At 39.8% G+C, this 15,162-nt stretch overlaps 1 protein-coding gene across 1 annotated transcript in view; it reads left to right on the forward strand.

Moving 5' to 3' along the window:
• The window catches only part of UCK2 (uridine-cytidine kinase 2), a 73,646-nt gene that overhangs the window by 44,952 nt on the left and 13,532 nt on the right, over positions 1 to 15,162 (forward strand). Inside the window, exons 2-4 of the mRNA XM_027868407.1 lie at positions 7,477 to 7,636; positions 8,383 to 8,479; positions 13,427 to 13,569. Of these exons, the coding sequence (XP_027724208.1) occupies positions 7,477 to 7,636; positions 8,383 to 8,479; positions 13,427 to 13,569 (400 nt within the window). The remainder of the gene's footprint in view (positions 1 to 7,476; positions 7,637 to 8,382; positions 8,480 to 13,426; positions 13,570 to 15,162) is intronic.

The raw sequence follows: 15,162 nt of genomic DNA on the forward strand, positions 1-15,162 counted from the left end.
CTGACTGTGGCTCCTTACTGTTTGTAGTCTTTGTTTCCAACTGCTTGTATTATTTCTTTTTTGACCTGGAAACAGGATTCTAGCTATAATGTTTCAGGGAGTTTTCATTTGGGAGTTTCTTTCAGGAGGTGACCAGTAGATTCTTTCTCCTTCTACTTTGCCCTCTTTTTTCTAAGATCTGGCTAGCTTTATGGTTCTTTGTGTTATGCTGTTGAGGCTCTTTTTTTCATGACTTTTCAGATAGCATAATGATTCTTTTAATAAATTTATTCCCAAGTGCACATAAAAACATTTTTAACACTTCATTTTTTAAAATTTTGAGTTCTGAATTCTCTCCCTGCTCCCTTTCCTGTTCCCCTCCCTGAGATGATAAACAATTTGATATAGGTTTCACGTGTAGCGTAATGATTCTTAAATTATCTCTCCTAGATCTGTTTTCTAGATTTTTTTTTGTTATGAGATACATTATTTTTCTTTTACTTTTTTACTTTTCTATTTTTTCAGTCTTTTGACTTTGTTTTATTGTTATCTCATGGAGTCATTGGCTTCCTTGGTCCATTTTAATTTTCAGGGAGTTTGCTATTTGGGCGAGGTTTTATGCTTCTTGTTCCAAACTTTTAATTCCCTTTCCAGTTCCTTCTTCCATAGTTCTCATATTTTCCCCAATTTTTTCCTTTAACACTCACATTTCATTGATTAAAAACATTTTAAATTTTTTTTTAACTTTTTGTTTCATCTCTCCCAAAAATTCTAGTTGAATTTGTGCACCTAAGCTATATTTTCCTTAGAGGCTTTGCTTGTAGATGTTTTGGAATAGCCTTGTCACCACAGTAACTTTTTATAGCAGGATTTTTTTTAAAAAGTAGGACTTTGGACTTTGTTAGTGCCGGGCTCTGTGTACTTCTTTTGGAACTGTCAGGGACTGGGCTTCCTAATGCTTTCTTTAGGGCATTGTGTTATTTCAGGATTTTAGGGACAGCTTAGGCTGGAGTGCCTCCAAAGTGGTCTGATCTACTTTCTTCAATTTCTTGATCAGAATTTGGTCTGGTGCATTTTTTTAGATATTTTTGGAGGAGAGAGGGACAGAGGATAGGAGCTTCCTGTTACTTTGACATGTTGGCTCCACTTCTTGTGTCTTTCTTTCCTCATTGCCTATTCTAATACTTTTTTTTTTTTGCTATAGCTTGCTTTTCTAGTACAATATTGAATAATAGTGGTGATAATGGACATCCTTGCTTCAACCCTGATCTTAGTGGGAAGGCTTCTAGCTTATCCCCATTACAGGTAATGCTTATGATAGTCTTAGAAGATTCTACTTATTTTAAAGAAAACTCCATTTATTCCTGTGCTTTCTAGTGTTTTTAATAGGAATGAATGTATTTTGTCAAAAGCTTTTTCTGCATCTGTTTAGATAATCATATGATTTTTGCTGGTTTTGTTATTGATTTGGTCATTTATGCTAATAGTTTCCCTAATATTGAATTAGCCCTACATTTTGTGTATAAATCCCACCTGGTCACAGTGACCTTTGTGATATTTTGCTGTAATCTTCCTTGCTAACACTTTATTTACATTTTTTTTTTGCATTGGTATTCATCAAGGAAATTGGTCTATAGTTTCTTTCTCTCTTGCTTTTCTTTCTTTTCTTTCTATCTTGGTAAATAGTAATTTTTTCCCAACTGCATGTAAAAATGGTTTTCAACATTCATTTTTTTATAAGATTTTGAGTTCCAAATTTTCCTCTCCTTCCTTTCCCCCTTCCAACTAGCAATCTGATATAGCTTATACATGTGTAATCATATTAAACGTATTTCCATATTAGTCATGTTATGAAAGAAGAAACAGAACAAAAGGAAAAAACCCACCAAAAACAACAGCAAAAGTGAAAATAGTATGCTTTGCATTTAGACTCTGTAGTTCTTTCTTTGAATATGGATAGCATTTTCCATCATGAGTCTTTTGGAATTGTCTTGTATTATTGTAATGCTAAGAAAAGCTAAGTCTATCATAGGTGATCATTGTTGTGCTTTTCTTAGTGTAGCCCAAGACCTCTTTAACTTTCTTGGCCACTACCTTTTAGTTCTCTTTGAGAAATTGAAGTCTCGAATTCACTTAACAGGTATTTATGCAAGATATTGGGGATGAAAAGATTAAGATGAAGTAGCTGTAGTCTTCAGGGAGCTTATATTCTCCTGAGGAGTGATACAATAGGTATACAGTAGCCTTTATGTAGTGATTTAAGGGCTAGAGACAGTATTGTCTCATCTGATCTTCACAACAACCCTGGGAGGTAGGTATATTATTATCCCTCTCTGCCTTAGTTTCTTCATCTGTAAAGCAGGGATAAATGTAAATGTACGAGACTATATTTGAACTTCCTGACCTTACCTACCTTACCAACCTTACCTACTGAGCCACCTGGCCACCTACAGGCACGTAAATATAAAGAATACACAAAGCAATTCAAATATGGAAAGACTGGGTATTTCTTAATCTCCTTAGTTATTACCAATGTAGGAAGTAGCCTAAGCTGTGCTTTGGACTTTGGGAGGGACACAAAGGCAATAGATACCAGAGGCAGAAGTAAAGAGGTACTGCATTCCAGACATGGGGGACCAATTGTTCAGCAGCTATTTATTTACTGCTTCCTCTTTTCAGATCACTGTGCCAGGTAGGAGATTTATTGGGAAGGAGGAGAAAGATTAAATCTGCTCTCATGGAACTTGCCAGTAAGCAGGTTGTAGGATCACAGCATTGCTGCTGAGATGGAGGCTTTAGTGTCTGTAGAGTACGAAGTAGATTCATGGCACTGACTTTTGAGACCTTTGGAGAAAAAGGCCTATTCTAAGAAATACTTGGTCTCATCCCTAGAGTATATTTTCTATTTTTTTATGTATTTTCTATTTTTAAAACTCACTTCTATACTGTATCTAGAATGCTGTCCATAACATTGATTCCTCAGTCCATACAGATTCTTTTTCAATCTCCCAAGGGCATAGAATAGAATACCATTCTTTGCTATTGGTCTACTTTAAGTTGTCTCTGAATTTGGGACAGTAGCCATGGACTAGGTTAAGCATCTCCTTAGAGAAGACTCCACTCTGCCATTGAGGAGGTAGGGGAGTATAGGGCATTCCATTTTGTTATTAGTATAGTAGCATATTCTCCTGACTCTTTTTTATTCTGTATTAGTTCACAAAAGTCTTACTATATTTCTTAGAATTCCTCATTTGTCATTTCTTACAGCACAGTAATAGGCCATGACCTATTAAAACAGACCAATAGCAAGTCATGTTTAGCTGGAGCAGAGTGTCAGGAAAGAGAGTAAGGTAAAATAAAGCTAGAAAAGTAGCATGTTGGTAGATTTTGGAACACCCTGCTTGCTAGTCAAATAAAGATGTTTGAACTTGGTTCCATAGGTAACAGGAAACCACTGAAGATTGTGAGCTAAACTGGGACAGCAGCCCTTAGTCAACAAACATAATAAGAACTGGGTGGAGAATCAATATTGCCTTGGGTGGTAATAACTTGTGTCTCACTGTCTTGCAAACATAGTAAATAATGGCAGCTTTGTATTTCCAACTAGTAGAAGCCTTTTCCATACATACATATCATTATATGTGTACATATTTTCAGTAACATATTTTAGTATCATAATTTATGCACACACAGTGCATATATAGACATGTGTCTATGTGCACATACCAATACATGTACACACATGTATACGTGTGTGACATTGATTTGGACTTTTCCTTTCATTGGTGCTTAGTCCAGAGTGTAAAGGATATGCTGACACCTGCAAAACGTAGATATCACACACTAGTTCTATCCTATTCTAGCCTTTATTTGTCTTATTCTGAGTAATGTTTATGCCCTTAAATTCAACTCTGCTAGTCTTTCTGTCTTTCTATGCCATTGGAAATGATTATTGAATTATGACAAGATTGGGAAGGGACCTTAGTGATCATCTAATCCCCATATTTACAGATGAAGAAACTGAGGCCAGAGAGATTAGGTAACTATATTTACTTAAATCACAAACAAAGTAGGGATTTAAATCCACATCTGACTTCAGATCCAGTTTAGGGAAGGCTTAGGTGAGCACATTTTAAGTGCTTTAGTAGGATACTTTCTGGAATACATTCTGAAGAATCCCACTCGAAGGTGCAACCCCCAGCATTGAATCCTCCTTCATAATAAAGAAAAAGTTAAAACAAAAACAACATAGAGTGACCATGTTTGATAGTGTATGCATCATCATGTAACTGTAATTCCCCACCTTTCTATCAAGAGGAAAGATCCATGCTTCCTCATCTCTTCTCGAAGATTGTTGTACTCAGAATCTCACACAGTAACGATTAGTCCACATACTGGCTTTTTATACACAAAAGTAGTTGGCAAATTAATTTTCCACCCCCATTTTATAGATGGTAAAGCCAAGGCATAGTCTTATCTTTTATATATTTGGTATAGTTAAAATTCCAAATTCATAAGTTATAATACCGATAAACCCATAAATAAAATTCCCAATCCAATCCCCATATTTTACTTTAAAATGTCAAGCCTTTTGTCGTTTCTGGTTAAAATCCCTTTCTCACCTCTCCCTTCAGCATTGAATCCTCCTTTATGATAAAGAAAAGTTGAGCAAAACCAACATAGAATGACTATGTTTGCCAGTGTATATACATCATTATTTAACTGTTGTTCCCTGCCTTTCTATTGAGAGATGTCCATGCTTCATTATCTGTTATCCAGAACCAAGATTGTTTATTATAGTTACTCAGAATTCGGTTTCCTTTTATCATTCATATAGTCACTAAGTAGCATATTTTCCTACTTCTTATTTTACTCTGTATTAGTTCATAAAAGTCTTATTATATTTCTTAGAATTCCTCACATTTGTAATTTCTTACAGCACAGTAATAGACCATGACCTTTACCCATGGTTTTTTTCTGGGCAACCACAGAAAGGTCCTTCTATAAATATTTTGGTATTTAGGGCCATTCTTTCAGTCTTTGACCTCCTTGGGGTATTCAGTCTTTGACCTCCTTGGGGTATATGCCTATTACTTTCCCAGTTATATCATACTGTAATTAGTTATTATGATATAATTCAAAACTCCCATCTTTCAGAGATTCCTTTAGGCGTTTTTGTTTTTTCTGTTTCCTCATTACTTCTATAAAGTGGATTTCATTCATAGCATCAAGCAATTTCTGTAATCTGAACACACCTTTTGAATTTCATATTTGTGAACTGAACTTATTTTTTTCCATTAACTAAAGTATCATATTGATCCAAAATGATCTTTTTCCATTATTTGATAAAAATAAGAAAATTAAAAGTTCTGAAGGGTGAGTGACTACACCCATGCCATCTTCCCTTTATCCAATTCAGCTTTCTAGAAAGAGAATACTAAGACCAGGACCATCTGCTAGACTATGGATCCATGGTTTTCAAGATGGATTTTTAATCTATACAAATTAATATCTTGTTTTTAAAAAATTACAGACCCAGGTGACATACAGGATATAGATTTGAAGTCAGAAGTTGTTATTAGTCATGTCTGACTCTGTGATCGCTTTTGAGGTTTTCAACTTATTTTACAGATGAGGAAACTGAGGTAAACAAAGTTAACCAGGATCACATACCTAATGAGTGTCTGAGGCCAGACTTGAACTTGGGAAGAAGAGTCCTCCTGATTCTAGGCCTGGCACTCTAACCACAAGGCCTATCTTTGTTTTCTTGAATAAGTTAATTACCCTCTCTGAGTCTCATCATTTTTTGTATATAAAATGACAAAGTTTGAGTCCTGTCAAGTCTGCAAGCATTTATTAAGGGCCTACTTTGTGTCAAGTACCGTGCCAAGCACTGGAAGTACAAAAAAGACAAATCAATCGTGTCCTTCAAATAGTTGATAATCAAATGGAAGGGGTACCATGTGAACAACTATATATAGTACAAACTGGAGATAATCAATGGGAGAAATGCAGTAGCATTGAGGGGAATAAAGACTTCTTGAAGAAGGTGGCATTTTAACTGAGACTCAAGGGAAGCCAAGAATGGAGGAGGGAGGAGACCCTTTTAGGGCTGTAGATAGCCAGGGAAAATGCATGGAATCAGGGTGTTTTGTGAGAGGAATGGCAAGGAGGCCAGTGTCTTCCTGTTCTAAATCTATAATCCCATGCCCTTGTGTATTTTTACTGAAGTGGTCCCACCAGATCTCATAATGAAGTTCTCAAAGGAAACTATAGGGACGATATAGGACTATAGAATGAGGTTTTTGTATCAAGTCTCCTTTGATGTCCGTGATAGACACCAATTATGCCTTAAGGCATAACATACACAGGTGTCTGTAGTGTGGAAAAGACACTGGACAAGAGATCTCATTTCCAGATCTGGCTCTGATTGTATAGCAGTGTGCTCATGGGCAAGTCACTCTATCCTGGTTTTCTCATCTGTAAAGTGAAGGGGGTTGGGTGAGATCAGTGATTCCTAACCTGTGTGGGCTGTGGACCTCTAGAGAGCAAGGAAGTCCCATAGGCTTATTACAAGGTGTCCATTTATCCAGGGCATCCCAATAGCTTAGTGTAGAGGTTAGCAGGTCAGTGTGGTGACCAATGCAGGGTACTATAGCTTTTTCCCCAAATGAGAAGGTTTATGGTTTGGTCTGAGACCACGGAATGTTTCAAAAGGAATTACCCTAAATAGAGGGTGACCTTGTGTTCTGGACTTCAGGAGCACAGCAGCTTTTACCAGCGCAAAAGAATTATCCAGCTTACATGATTAAGGACATGCGTAAAAATGTTGCAGTGAGAGGTCTCTGGAATACTACAAGTATTTTCTGGTTACCTGGGACTGATTATTCACTTAGCACATTATCTAGGAGTTTGCTCATCTCTCTGCTTTTTTCTTTCCCTGCTGAGAAAGTAGCATGATGTAGTCAAACAGCATTAGACACCAAGTCAAAAGACCTAGGTCCTAGGTTTTTAAATCCTAACTCAGAATGTAATTATGGCATGGTCACAGCAGGTCACTTAACCCCTTAAACTCTAGAACTCTTCATTTCTTCACCTAGAAAAATGGTATATTATTAACCAAGTTCTGGTGGGAAAAGTTTGCAAATCTTAAAGCACTGTCTAAATAACAATTATTCCCTTCCTTTTCCTTTGTACAATTTCATTATCTTTATGCCTCTAGCTGGAGGCTGATGGGGCAGAAAGATAAGAGAAAGGGAAGTCAGTCAAATTAAAATGAGATTTAAAAAAATTTTTTAAAAATGTATTATCTATACTGTCCTTGTTATGGGTTGGTGAGATCCACATATGTTAATGAAGTAGGGAATTATAAGCACCCACAGATCCTAACTTTCCACACCCCTAAACTTGCCCTCCAGCCTAGGGAGATGGGAGCCACTCAACCTGTTAACTTTCTCCCTTGTAACCTAACCACCACTTCTTGTTCTCCTGTTGCAGTCTTCAGTGTGTTCCAAAATTGTGCAGCTGCTGGGCCAGAATGAGGTGGATTATCACCAGAAGCAGGTGGTGATCCTGAGTCAGGACAGCTTCTACCGGGTGCTGACCATGGAGCAGAAGGCCAAGGCCCTCAAGGGCCAGTTCAACTTTGACCACCCAGGTAAGAAAGTAGCTCTGTCTAGTTTGGGACTGGGTGGGGGAGAAGGAAAGAGGGAGGGAGAGAGTAAGGGAGAGAGAAACAGCAGACCCCCCTCCCCCACACACAGAGACACCCCCCCACACACACAGAGACACCCCCCACACACACAGAGACACCACCCCCACCCCCCCCACACACACACTCAGCACCCTGGCTGTCTAATACTCACAGCTGCATTTCCCCACCCTCTGGCAGCTTTTATCAGCACAGAAGTCCTGCCCCTGTGGAGCCTGCTGATCCTTTTAGAAAGGAATCGATTAGTGATTAGCAAAGCAGTCCTGGTTTTCTGCCAAAACATTGCTCTTCTAGCCACACTGCTCCTAATCTTGGCAGGGATTCCAATTTCTATCTACATCAGTGTCCTTTGAGTTGATCTGTAACTGGTGGAGAAGGGGGAAGGAAAGTTCATCAGGACTAACCAGTATATCCCCAGAGTCTGATGTTATATGGTGTTCCACGATTATGACCACCAGCTTCTACAAAGGAAGGAGAAGGAGAGGGATGCAGGCGAAACACCTGTATTCCTTTTTTAAGGATGTGCCTGAAGTGAGAACCCACGTGTCATTGTGTGCTGGCTACCGAGTGCCTCATTACAGGGAGAAAAGTCAGTAAACTCCCAACGCTTCTGGGTGTCTGTGTCATTTTGAAATATTTTTAGGGCTTTATGGGGTATACAACTGAGCCAAGAGCACCTCTCTTTTCCTTAGATGCCTTCGACAATGAGCTCATCTTCAAAACCCTCAAAGAAATTACAGAAGGAAAGACGGTTCAGATTCCTGTATATGACTTCGTCTCCCATTCCCGGTAATAGACTTCCTCCCTTGCTCAGGGGTGGGGATTTCTGCTCTTCCTTCCCAGAGGACACAGTAGGCTTGCAGCTCTTAGATCTGAGCTGCCTCATGTAGGCAGAGTTTTAGGATAGGGAGATAAGGTTTGTGGTTGTGTTTTTAATAGGACATATTCATCGACAGCACTAGTGCTGTGGGCATGCCTGCAACTGACTTCATCACGCTCTCCCTAAAGCTAGTGGTGGGTCATAAAAATGAGCTTTTACCCCTAAGATCCTATGTCTAGAAGGCTGGAAGTTAATGGGGAAAGGGATTGTAAAGACAACAAGCCCTTTTCTATCCTACTGATAGATAGGGGCGGTGAAATAGGATTGGGGTTGTTAGGCAAAGAACCAGCCAATCCTACTAATATTTACACCTTCTCCCTTTACCTAGGCAGCTAAGGTGGTTCAGTCGATAGAGCACCATGCCTGGAGTCAGCAAGACCTGAGTTCCTATGTAGCCTCAGACAATAGCTGTGTAACCCTTAGAAAGTCCCATCACCTCTGTCTGCCTCAATTTTCTCATCTGTAAAGTGCAAACAGCAATACCATCTACCTCTGAGGGTTGGTATGAGGGATCAAATAATACACGTAAAGTGCTTAGCATACTGTTTGGCACATAGCAAGCACTATATAAATGTAAGTTCTTATTACTGTTATTATTAGCTTTCCAGGCCTATTCAGTGAAAGCAATATCAGATTATCTGATTAAGAACTAGGGAATCCTTAATCAGACTAGGGACTTAATTCTTTGATTCTTAGCTGCCCCAAAGCACAGAGTCATTGTGTAAGCTCTTACTTACAGGAGCTCTCCAAGTAATTAGCTTCCTGGATACCCTTGCCTAGGGGTAGCATTTTTCCTAGTTAAAGCTTAGTTCTTCTAGTTTAAGCATTTATAAACCATTTACTATGTGCTAGTCACTGAAGATACTAAGACAAAAAGATTCCCTCCCCCCCTCCCAAAGAGCTTTCATTCTGTGGGGGAGAAAGCATGTCGATATCCCAGACAAGTACAAGGCAGTTAGGGGCAGTACTCTGGTGCTTCAGAGAAGGCTTTATATAGATAGTGGTACTTGAAAGTCAAGAGACCAATTTTGGGAAAAGGAGTTGGGGAGAACTTGCATTCCAAACCGAAAGGATGGCCAGTGCAAACATTATGTTGATGAGCCATGATGGGAGCACAAAAAGAAGGCCAGTTTGGTTGTACCACAGATTTTGGGAAAGGAATACTATATTACAATGAGACTGGAATTGGTTGGGGCTGTATTGTGAAGGGTTTTAAAAGCCAAACAGAGGAGTTCATATTTTGTCCTAGAAGCAAAAAGTCAGCCAGTGGAGTTTGAGTAGGGTAGTGACATGGTCATGTCTATGCTTAAAGAAAATCATTTTGACAGTCATGTGGAGGATGGATTGGAATGGAGAGAACCTTGAGGCAAGGAGTTCAGGTAGGAGGCTGTTGATAATAGAGATGAGGTCCTGAAACAGATGGAGACTTTGCAAATAGAGTTAAAAGGTCAGAGTACAGTAGTGGTATAAATGACAAGATCTGGTAGCTGATTGGATGCATGAGAATGGATAATTTTGAGGCTATGAACCTCTAGGATATTGGAAGAATGGTGGTGCCTTCACCATAGTTAACAAACATTTATTAAGCCTTTGTTGTGTGCCAAGTACTGTACTAAGCGTGGTGGAGACAAAGGAAAAAAGATCCAGCAAAGGGCTTCTAAGGAGCGGTCAGACTGGTAGGAGGAGGGAGAGGAGAGGATCAAAGAAAGGAAGGTGATTGGCAATGTCAGAGGCTACAGAGAGGTCAAGAAAGATGAGGATTGAGAAAAGGCCATTGGATTTTGGCATATCTTTAGAGGTCATTGGTGACTTTGGAAAGAACAGATTTTGTCAAATGATGAGGTTAGAAGCCAGATTACAGAGCATCTTGAATTGTGTGAGAGGAGAGGAGGTGGAGATACTGATTATAGATGGTCTTCTCTTTTCTTTTTTTTCCTTTTCTTTTTTTTTTTTTTGACTAGGCAATGGAGTGGAGTTAAGTGACTTGCCCAGGGTCACACAGCTAGTAAGTGTTGAGTGTCTGAGGCTGGATTTGAACTCAGGTCCTCTTGACTTCAGACCCAGTGCTCTATTCACTGCACCACCTAGCTGCCCCTATAGGTGGTCTTCTCAAGGAATTTAGCCTCTAAATGGAGAAGGATCATAGTTATTGGTGATTGACCAATTCTGTGAGGGCTTTTTTGAGGTTAGAGAAAGACATGGGTATATTTGTAGTAACAGGGAGGGAGAGATTAAAGATTAGTGAGAATGGGGATGACAGAGGTGGTCTCTTAAAGAAGATTGAAATGGGACCAATTGTGCATGTAAAGGAATTTACCTTAGTTAAGAAAAGGGTCACCCCCCTCATGAAGGAGGAGACATTGTTGGAAGACATTAGAGTGATCTGAGATCAGAAGGAGAAGAGGGAGCTCCTAGCAAATGGCCTCAATTTTTTTTCAGAGAATTTGAGGCAACGTTCTTATCTGATAGAGAAGGGATGTGGGAGGTTTGAGGGATAAGTTTTAGAAAAGCTACTGTGTTGAATGGGATAGTGAATCACTTAGGGAGATGTAAAAGGACAGTCTTGCCATGGTGAAAGCTTGGTTGAGATTATGTATCATGAATCTGTAGTGGACCCAGTCAGTCTGGTTTCATGATTTTCTCCAGCTTTGCTTATCAGCATATGAGTAAGAGTGAACACATTGGGGGCAGCTTGGTAGCTCAGTGATAGAGCACTGGCCCTGGAGTCAGGAGGGCCTGGGTTCAAATCCAGCCTCAGACACATAATACTCACTAGCTGTGTGACTCTGGGCAAGTCACTTAACCCCAATTACCTCACCCCCCCCCCCCAAAAAAAGAACACATTCGATGGTGAAATTAATTAATCCCACGCTTTGGACTTGGCGGGGTGAGATCTTCAATAGGATAAGGGGGGCATAGGACTCAAGAAGTGTAGAGTTGAACTGATTTAAGATGGAGAAGGGGAAAGTGTGTAGCCAGTGCGGGGTTGTTGATGTGGGAAAGAAATGAGTCTTGGAGGGATGAAGGTCACAGACAAAGAACAGGGTTTAGGACTGCAAGCAAAAAGGAGAGGGGAGAATAGAGGATTTTGTAAGATAAGTAGTTTTGTTGGGGGAAATAACTGAGTTCTCTTTTGAACATGTTGAGTTTTAGATGTCTCTGGGACACCTATTTTGAAATGGCTTATAGGTAGTTTGTGATACCAGATTGAAACTCAGGTAAAAGAGTTAGGCTGTATATATAGATTTATGGTCCATTTGCATAAATGTTATCCATTAGTCAAGATTAATTAAATTTCTTAAAAACTGAGGCAGTGTGGTTCAGTGGAAAGAGCCCTGATTTGGGAGGGCGAAGACTTGGCTTTGAATTATACTTCTGCCATTTATTTATTTGTTTGACTTTGGGCAAGTTCCTTACCTCCCTGATCTGTTTCTATCTGTAAAATGAGGGGGGTCAGACCAGATGGCTTCTGAGGTCCCTTTTTTGTTCTGATTGTCTGGTTTGGATTTGAATGCCAGCTTCATTACAACCTGAGGGATTTTGGACAAGTAAGTCATTTACTTTCTCTGAGCCTTCTCTATTTCCTAATCTGTAAAATGAAGAGATGAGACTAGATAACTACTCCAGCACTAAATCTGATGAGTGCTCCCTACAGCTAGCACTGAGTATTTCTCAATTTAAAATTTGGATTAGTTTGTGTCTTGAATCCTTTCCATTGAACCATTGATTGACTTGTGCTAATCTATAGTAATCAGATGTCAGTACTAAGTATAGAGTGACAGAAAGTATATTGGGTTTGTAATTGGTAATTCCCTTCTTGCTACTACAAGACGTAATGTTTGTGGGCTCTGGTTTTTTCATCTGTAAAATTTGGGAGTTAGGTCTGTCTGATCTGTAAGGTGAGTTATTCACTAATGTTATGTACCGATAAGGTAGATGTATAACATACATACGCTATATTATTATCAAGCTACCAACAGCTTCACAATTATTGGTTGTACTGCAGTTTGTGTTTTGATCATTGAAAGTGCATTTCTTTTCCTGAATTGTACATGTCATATTGGGCAGCAAGGTGGCCCAGTGAATAGAGCACTGGGCTTGGAATCAGGAAGATTCATATACATACATACATACAGATGTGTGTGTGGTGTGTGTGGTATGTGTGTGTGTGTGGCAGCAAGTTGGCACAGTGGATAGAGTGTTGGCCCTAGAGTCAGGAGGAGCTGCGTTCAAATCTGGCCTTAGACACTTACCAGCTGGGTGACCCTGGGCAAGTCACTTAACCCTGTTTGCCTCAGTTTCTTCATCTGTAAAATGAGCTGGAGAAGAAAATAGCAAACCACTCCAGTATCTTTGCCACGGAAAGTTCAAATGGGGTTATGGAAAGTCAGTCGTGTCCAACTGTTTGTTTAACCTCATATGGGATTATCCTTCAGAAGAGGCTCTTATCCCAATTGTGACTGCTGTGTCCTTGTACCCAGTATATCTCAGAAGGCTCCTTGAAGCTGTTTTGACTAAGCCCTTTTCTTGGTCTCTTGTGGGAAGAAGGTGGACAGAGAGTATAATCATGGTTTCATAATTTTAAACCTAGAAGGGACTTCAGATGCCATTGAGTACAACCCTCTTGTTGTACTGAGGGGGAAACTGAGTCCCAGAGAGGTTAAGTGATTGGTCACATATGGGTAGAATTTGAAGCTTTGTCCTCTAGTGCTCTTTCCAAAGACTCTCCCCCTGACTCAGAGTTTGGCAGAGAGAGAATCTAGCCTCTTCATCAGATGCCCTCCTTCCTACCCTTTTCTCAATACTCTTTACTTTTTGGTCTAACCTTTCTTCACTTTCTGCCTTGTGCCTGGCAGGAAAGAGGAGACAGTGACTGTGTATCCTGCTGATGTGGTGCTCTTTGAAGGGATCCTTGCTTTCTATTCCCAGGAGGTACGAGACCTTTTCCAGATGAAGCTCTTTGTGGACACGGATGCAGATACTCGACTCTCCCGTAGAGGTAGGTCTGGAAACCTCCCCTTCATATTGTGGTACACGCAATACAGACTCTGGATCCTACTTTCTTTCCTCTGGGAATTCATAGCTTGGATGTGCTCACCTGCCAGCAGAAGAGCCCTCTTCATTCCAGGATGTTCTTGTGAGGAAGTGGTTCTGGTGACATTAGAGGCAGCATTAGTCAGTCATTCTGTACAGGATAATAAATCCCCTGTGAGGTCACTATTGGGTAACCTAAGAGGCTGGCATGTGGGCCTATGGGAAAGGGCTTGGGCTAAATACTCAGTTCCAAATAGCGTCCTTGTGGGAAATTCAGAGTGAGATCAGGACATTTGGCTTCAGGGTATTCTGAGTCAAGAACAGTCTGTCCCTTAACCATTAACTAGAGAGTAGTCCTGCCAGTTTTCCCCTATATCCAATTTTTTTTCAAATCATCTTTTAAAAAATGTTTTCCATTTGTCTTTTGCTTTTGTATCCCTTTCCTCTTCCAGTATGTCCCTCCCCTGTTCCCTAATCAGGCATCGATCCCTTCTAACAAAATAAACAAGAAATGGGTGGAGGAACAGTTAAGCAAGACTGACTGATACCTCAGCCAGATCCAGTAGGGTTTCACATCTCTGCAAAGGAGGGAGGGAGGGACACACTTTCCTGCATCTCTTCTTTGGCAGAAAGCTTGGTCTTTATCATTACACAATATTAAGTTTGTTGTTGTTGTTATTCTTTCAATTTGCATTATTGAATTAAGTGTCTTTTCCTGGCTCTCTTGTATCTGTTCCCATAAGTCTTCCTTTGCTTCTCTTTGGCCTTCCTTTTTATCATTTTATATCACTCAATAATATCCCATTGCATTTATTTACTATAATTACTTAGCCCACCACTAATCAGTGAGTATCAACTTTATTTCTGTTTTGTTTTTCCTTGACACAAATGCTGCTTTTGGTGTAATTGAGACTATTTTTGTATCTTAATGAGATATCAAGGGGTATAGACAGTTTACTCACTTTATCTTACGTGCTTTTAAATACAAAATGCCATGTCCTATATGAGACCTTTTCCAATCCCCCCTCCCCCTTGCTGCTAGTGCCTCACTCTTGAAAAATGATCTTGTATTTAATTCCACATACACTTTTGTCTTGATATAATTCAAGGATAATTTTGTTTTATCTTTGTTTACTCCCACCTAGCACAGTAGGCACATATCTTGACCCGTAGTAGGCATATATCTTCGCTCACAGTAGGCTCATAGTAGATGTGGGTTGGTTTGTTTTTTTAAAGTGCTTTATGTGTTTTAATTCTGGCAAATAACCCACACACTGGGTCAGTAACATTGCCAGTTTTAATGGAGAAGGACTGAAGAAAACAAATCCCATGGCCACCGCAAGGTAGCAGCAGCCCCTGAATGTTATTTTGGTTCTCACAGCCCATGCAGATTGCTTTTTAGGCAGATAAAATGTAGATAGAATCAGCCCCACAGCTCGAAGGGAACCAGTCTGACCTATTCATTTTGCATATGAGGAATCGGAACACTAGCAAGTTTCAACGAGTTCTTTAAAGTCACACAAGTAATGAAAGCACTAGGATGGGAGCCCAGGTACTT

The sequence above is a fragment of the Vombatus ursinus genome, unplaced genomic scaffold (assembly GCF_900497805.2).
Source record: "Vombatus ursinus unplaced genomic scaffold, bare-nosed wombat genome assembly UNPS02014789.1, whole genome shotgun sequence".
NCBI lineage: Eukaryota > Metazoa > Chordata > Mammalia > Diprotodontia > Vombatidae > Vombatus > Vombatus ursinus.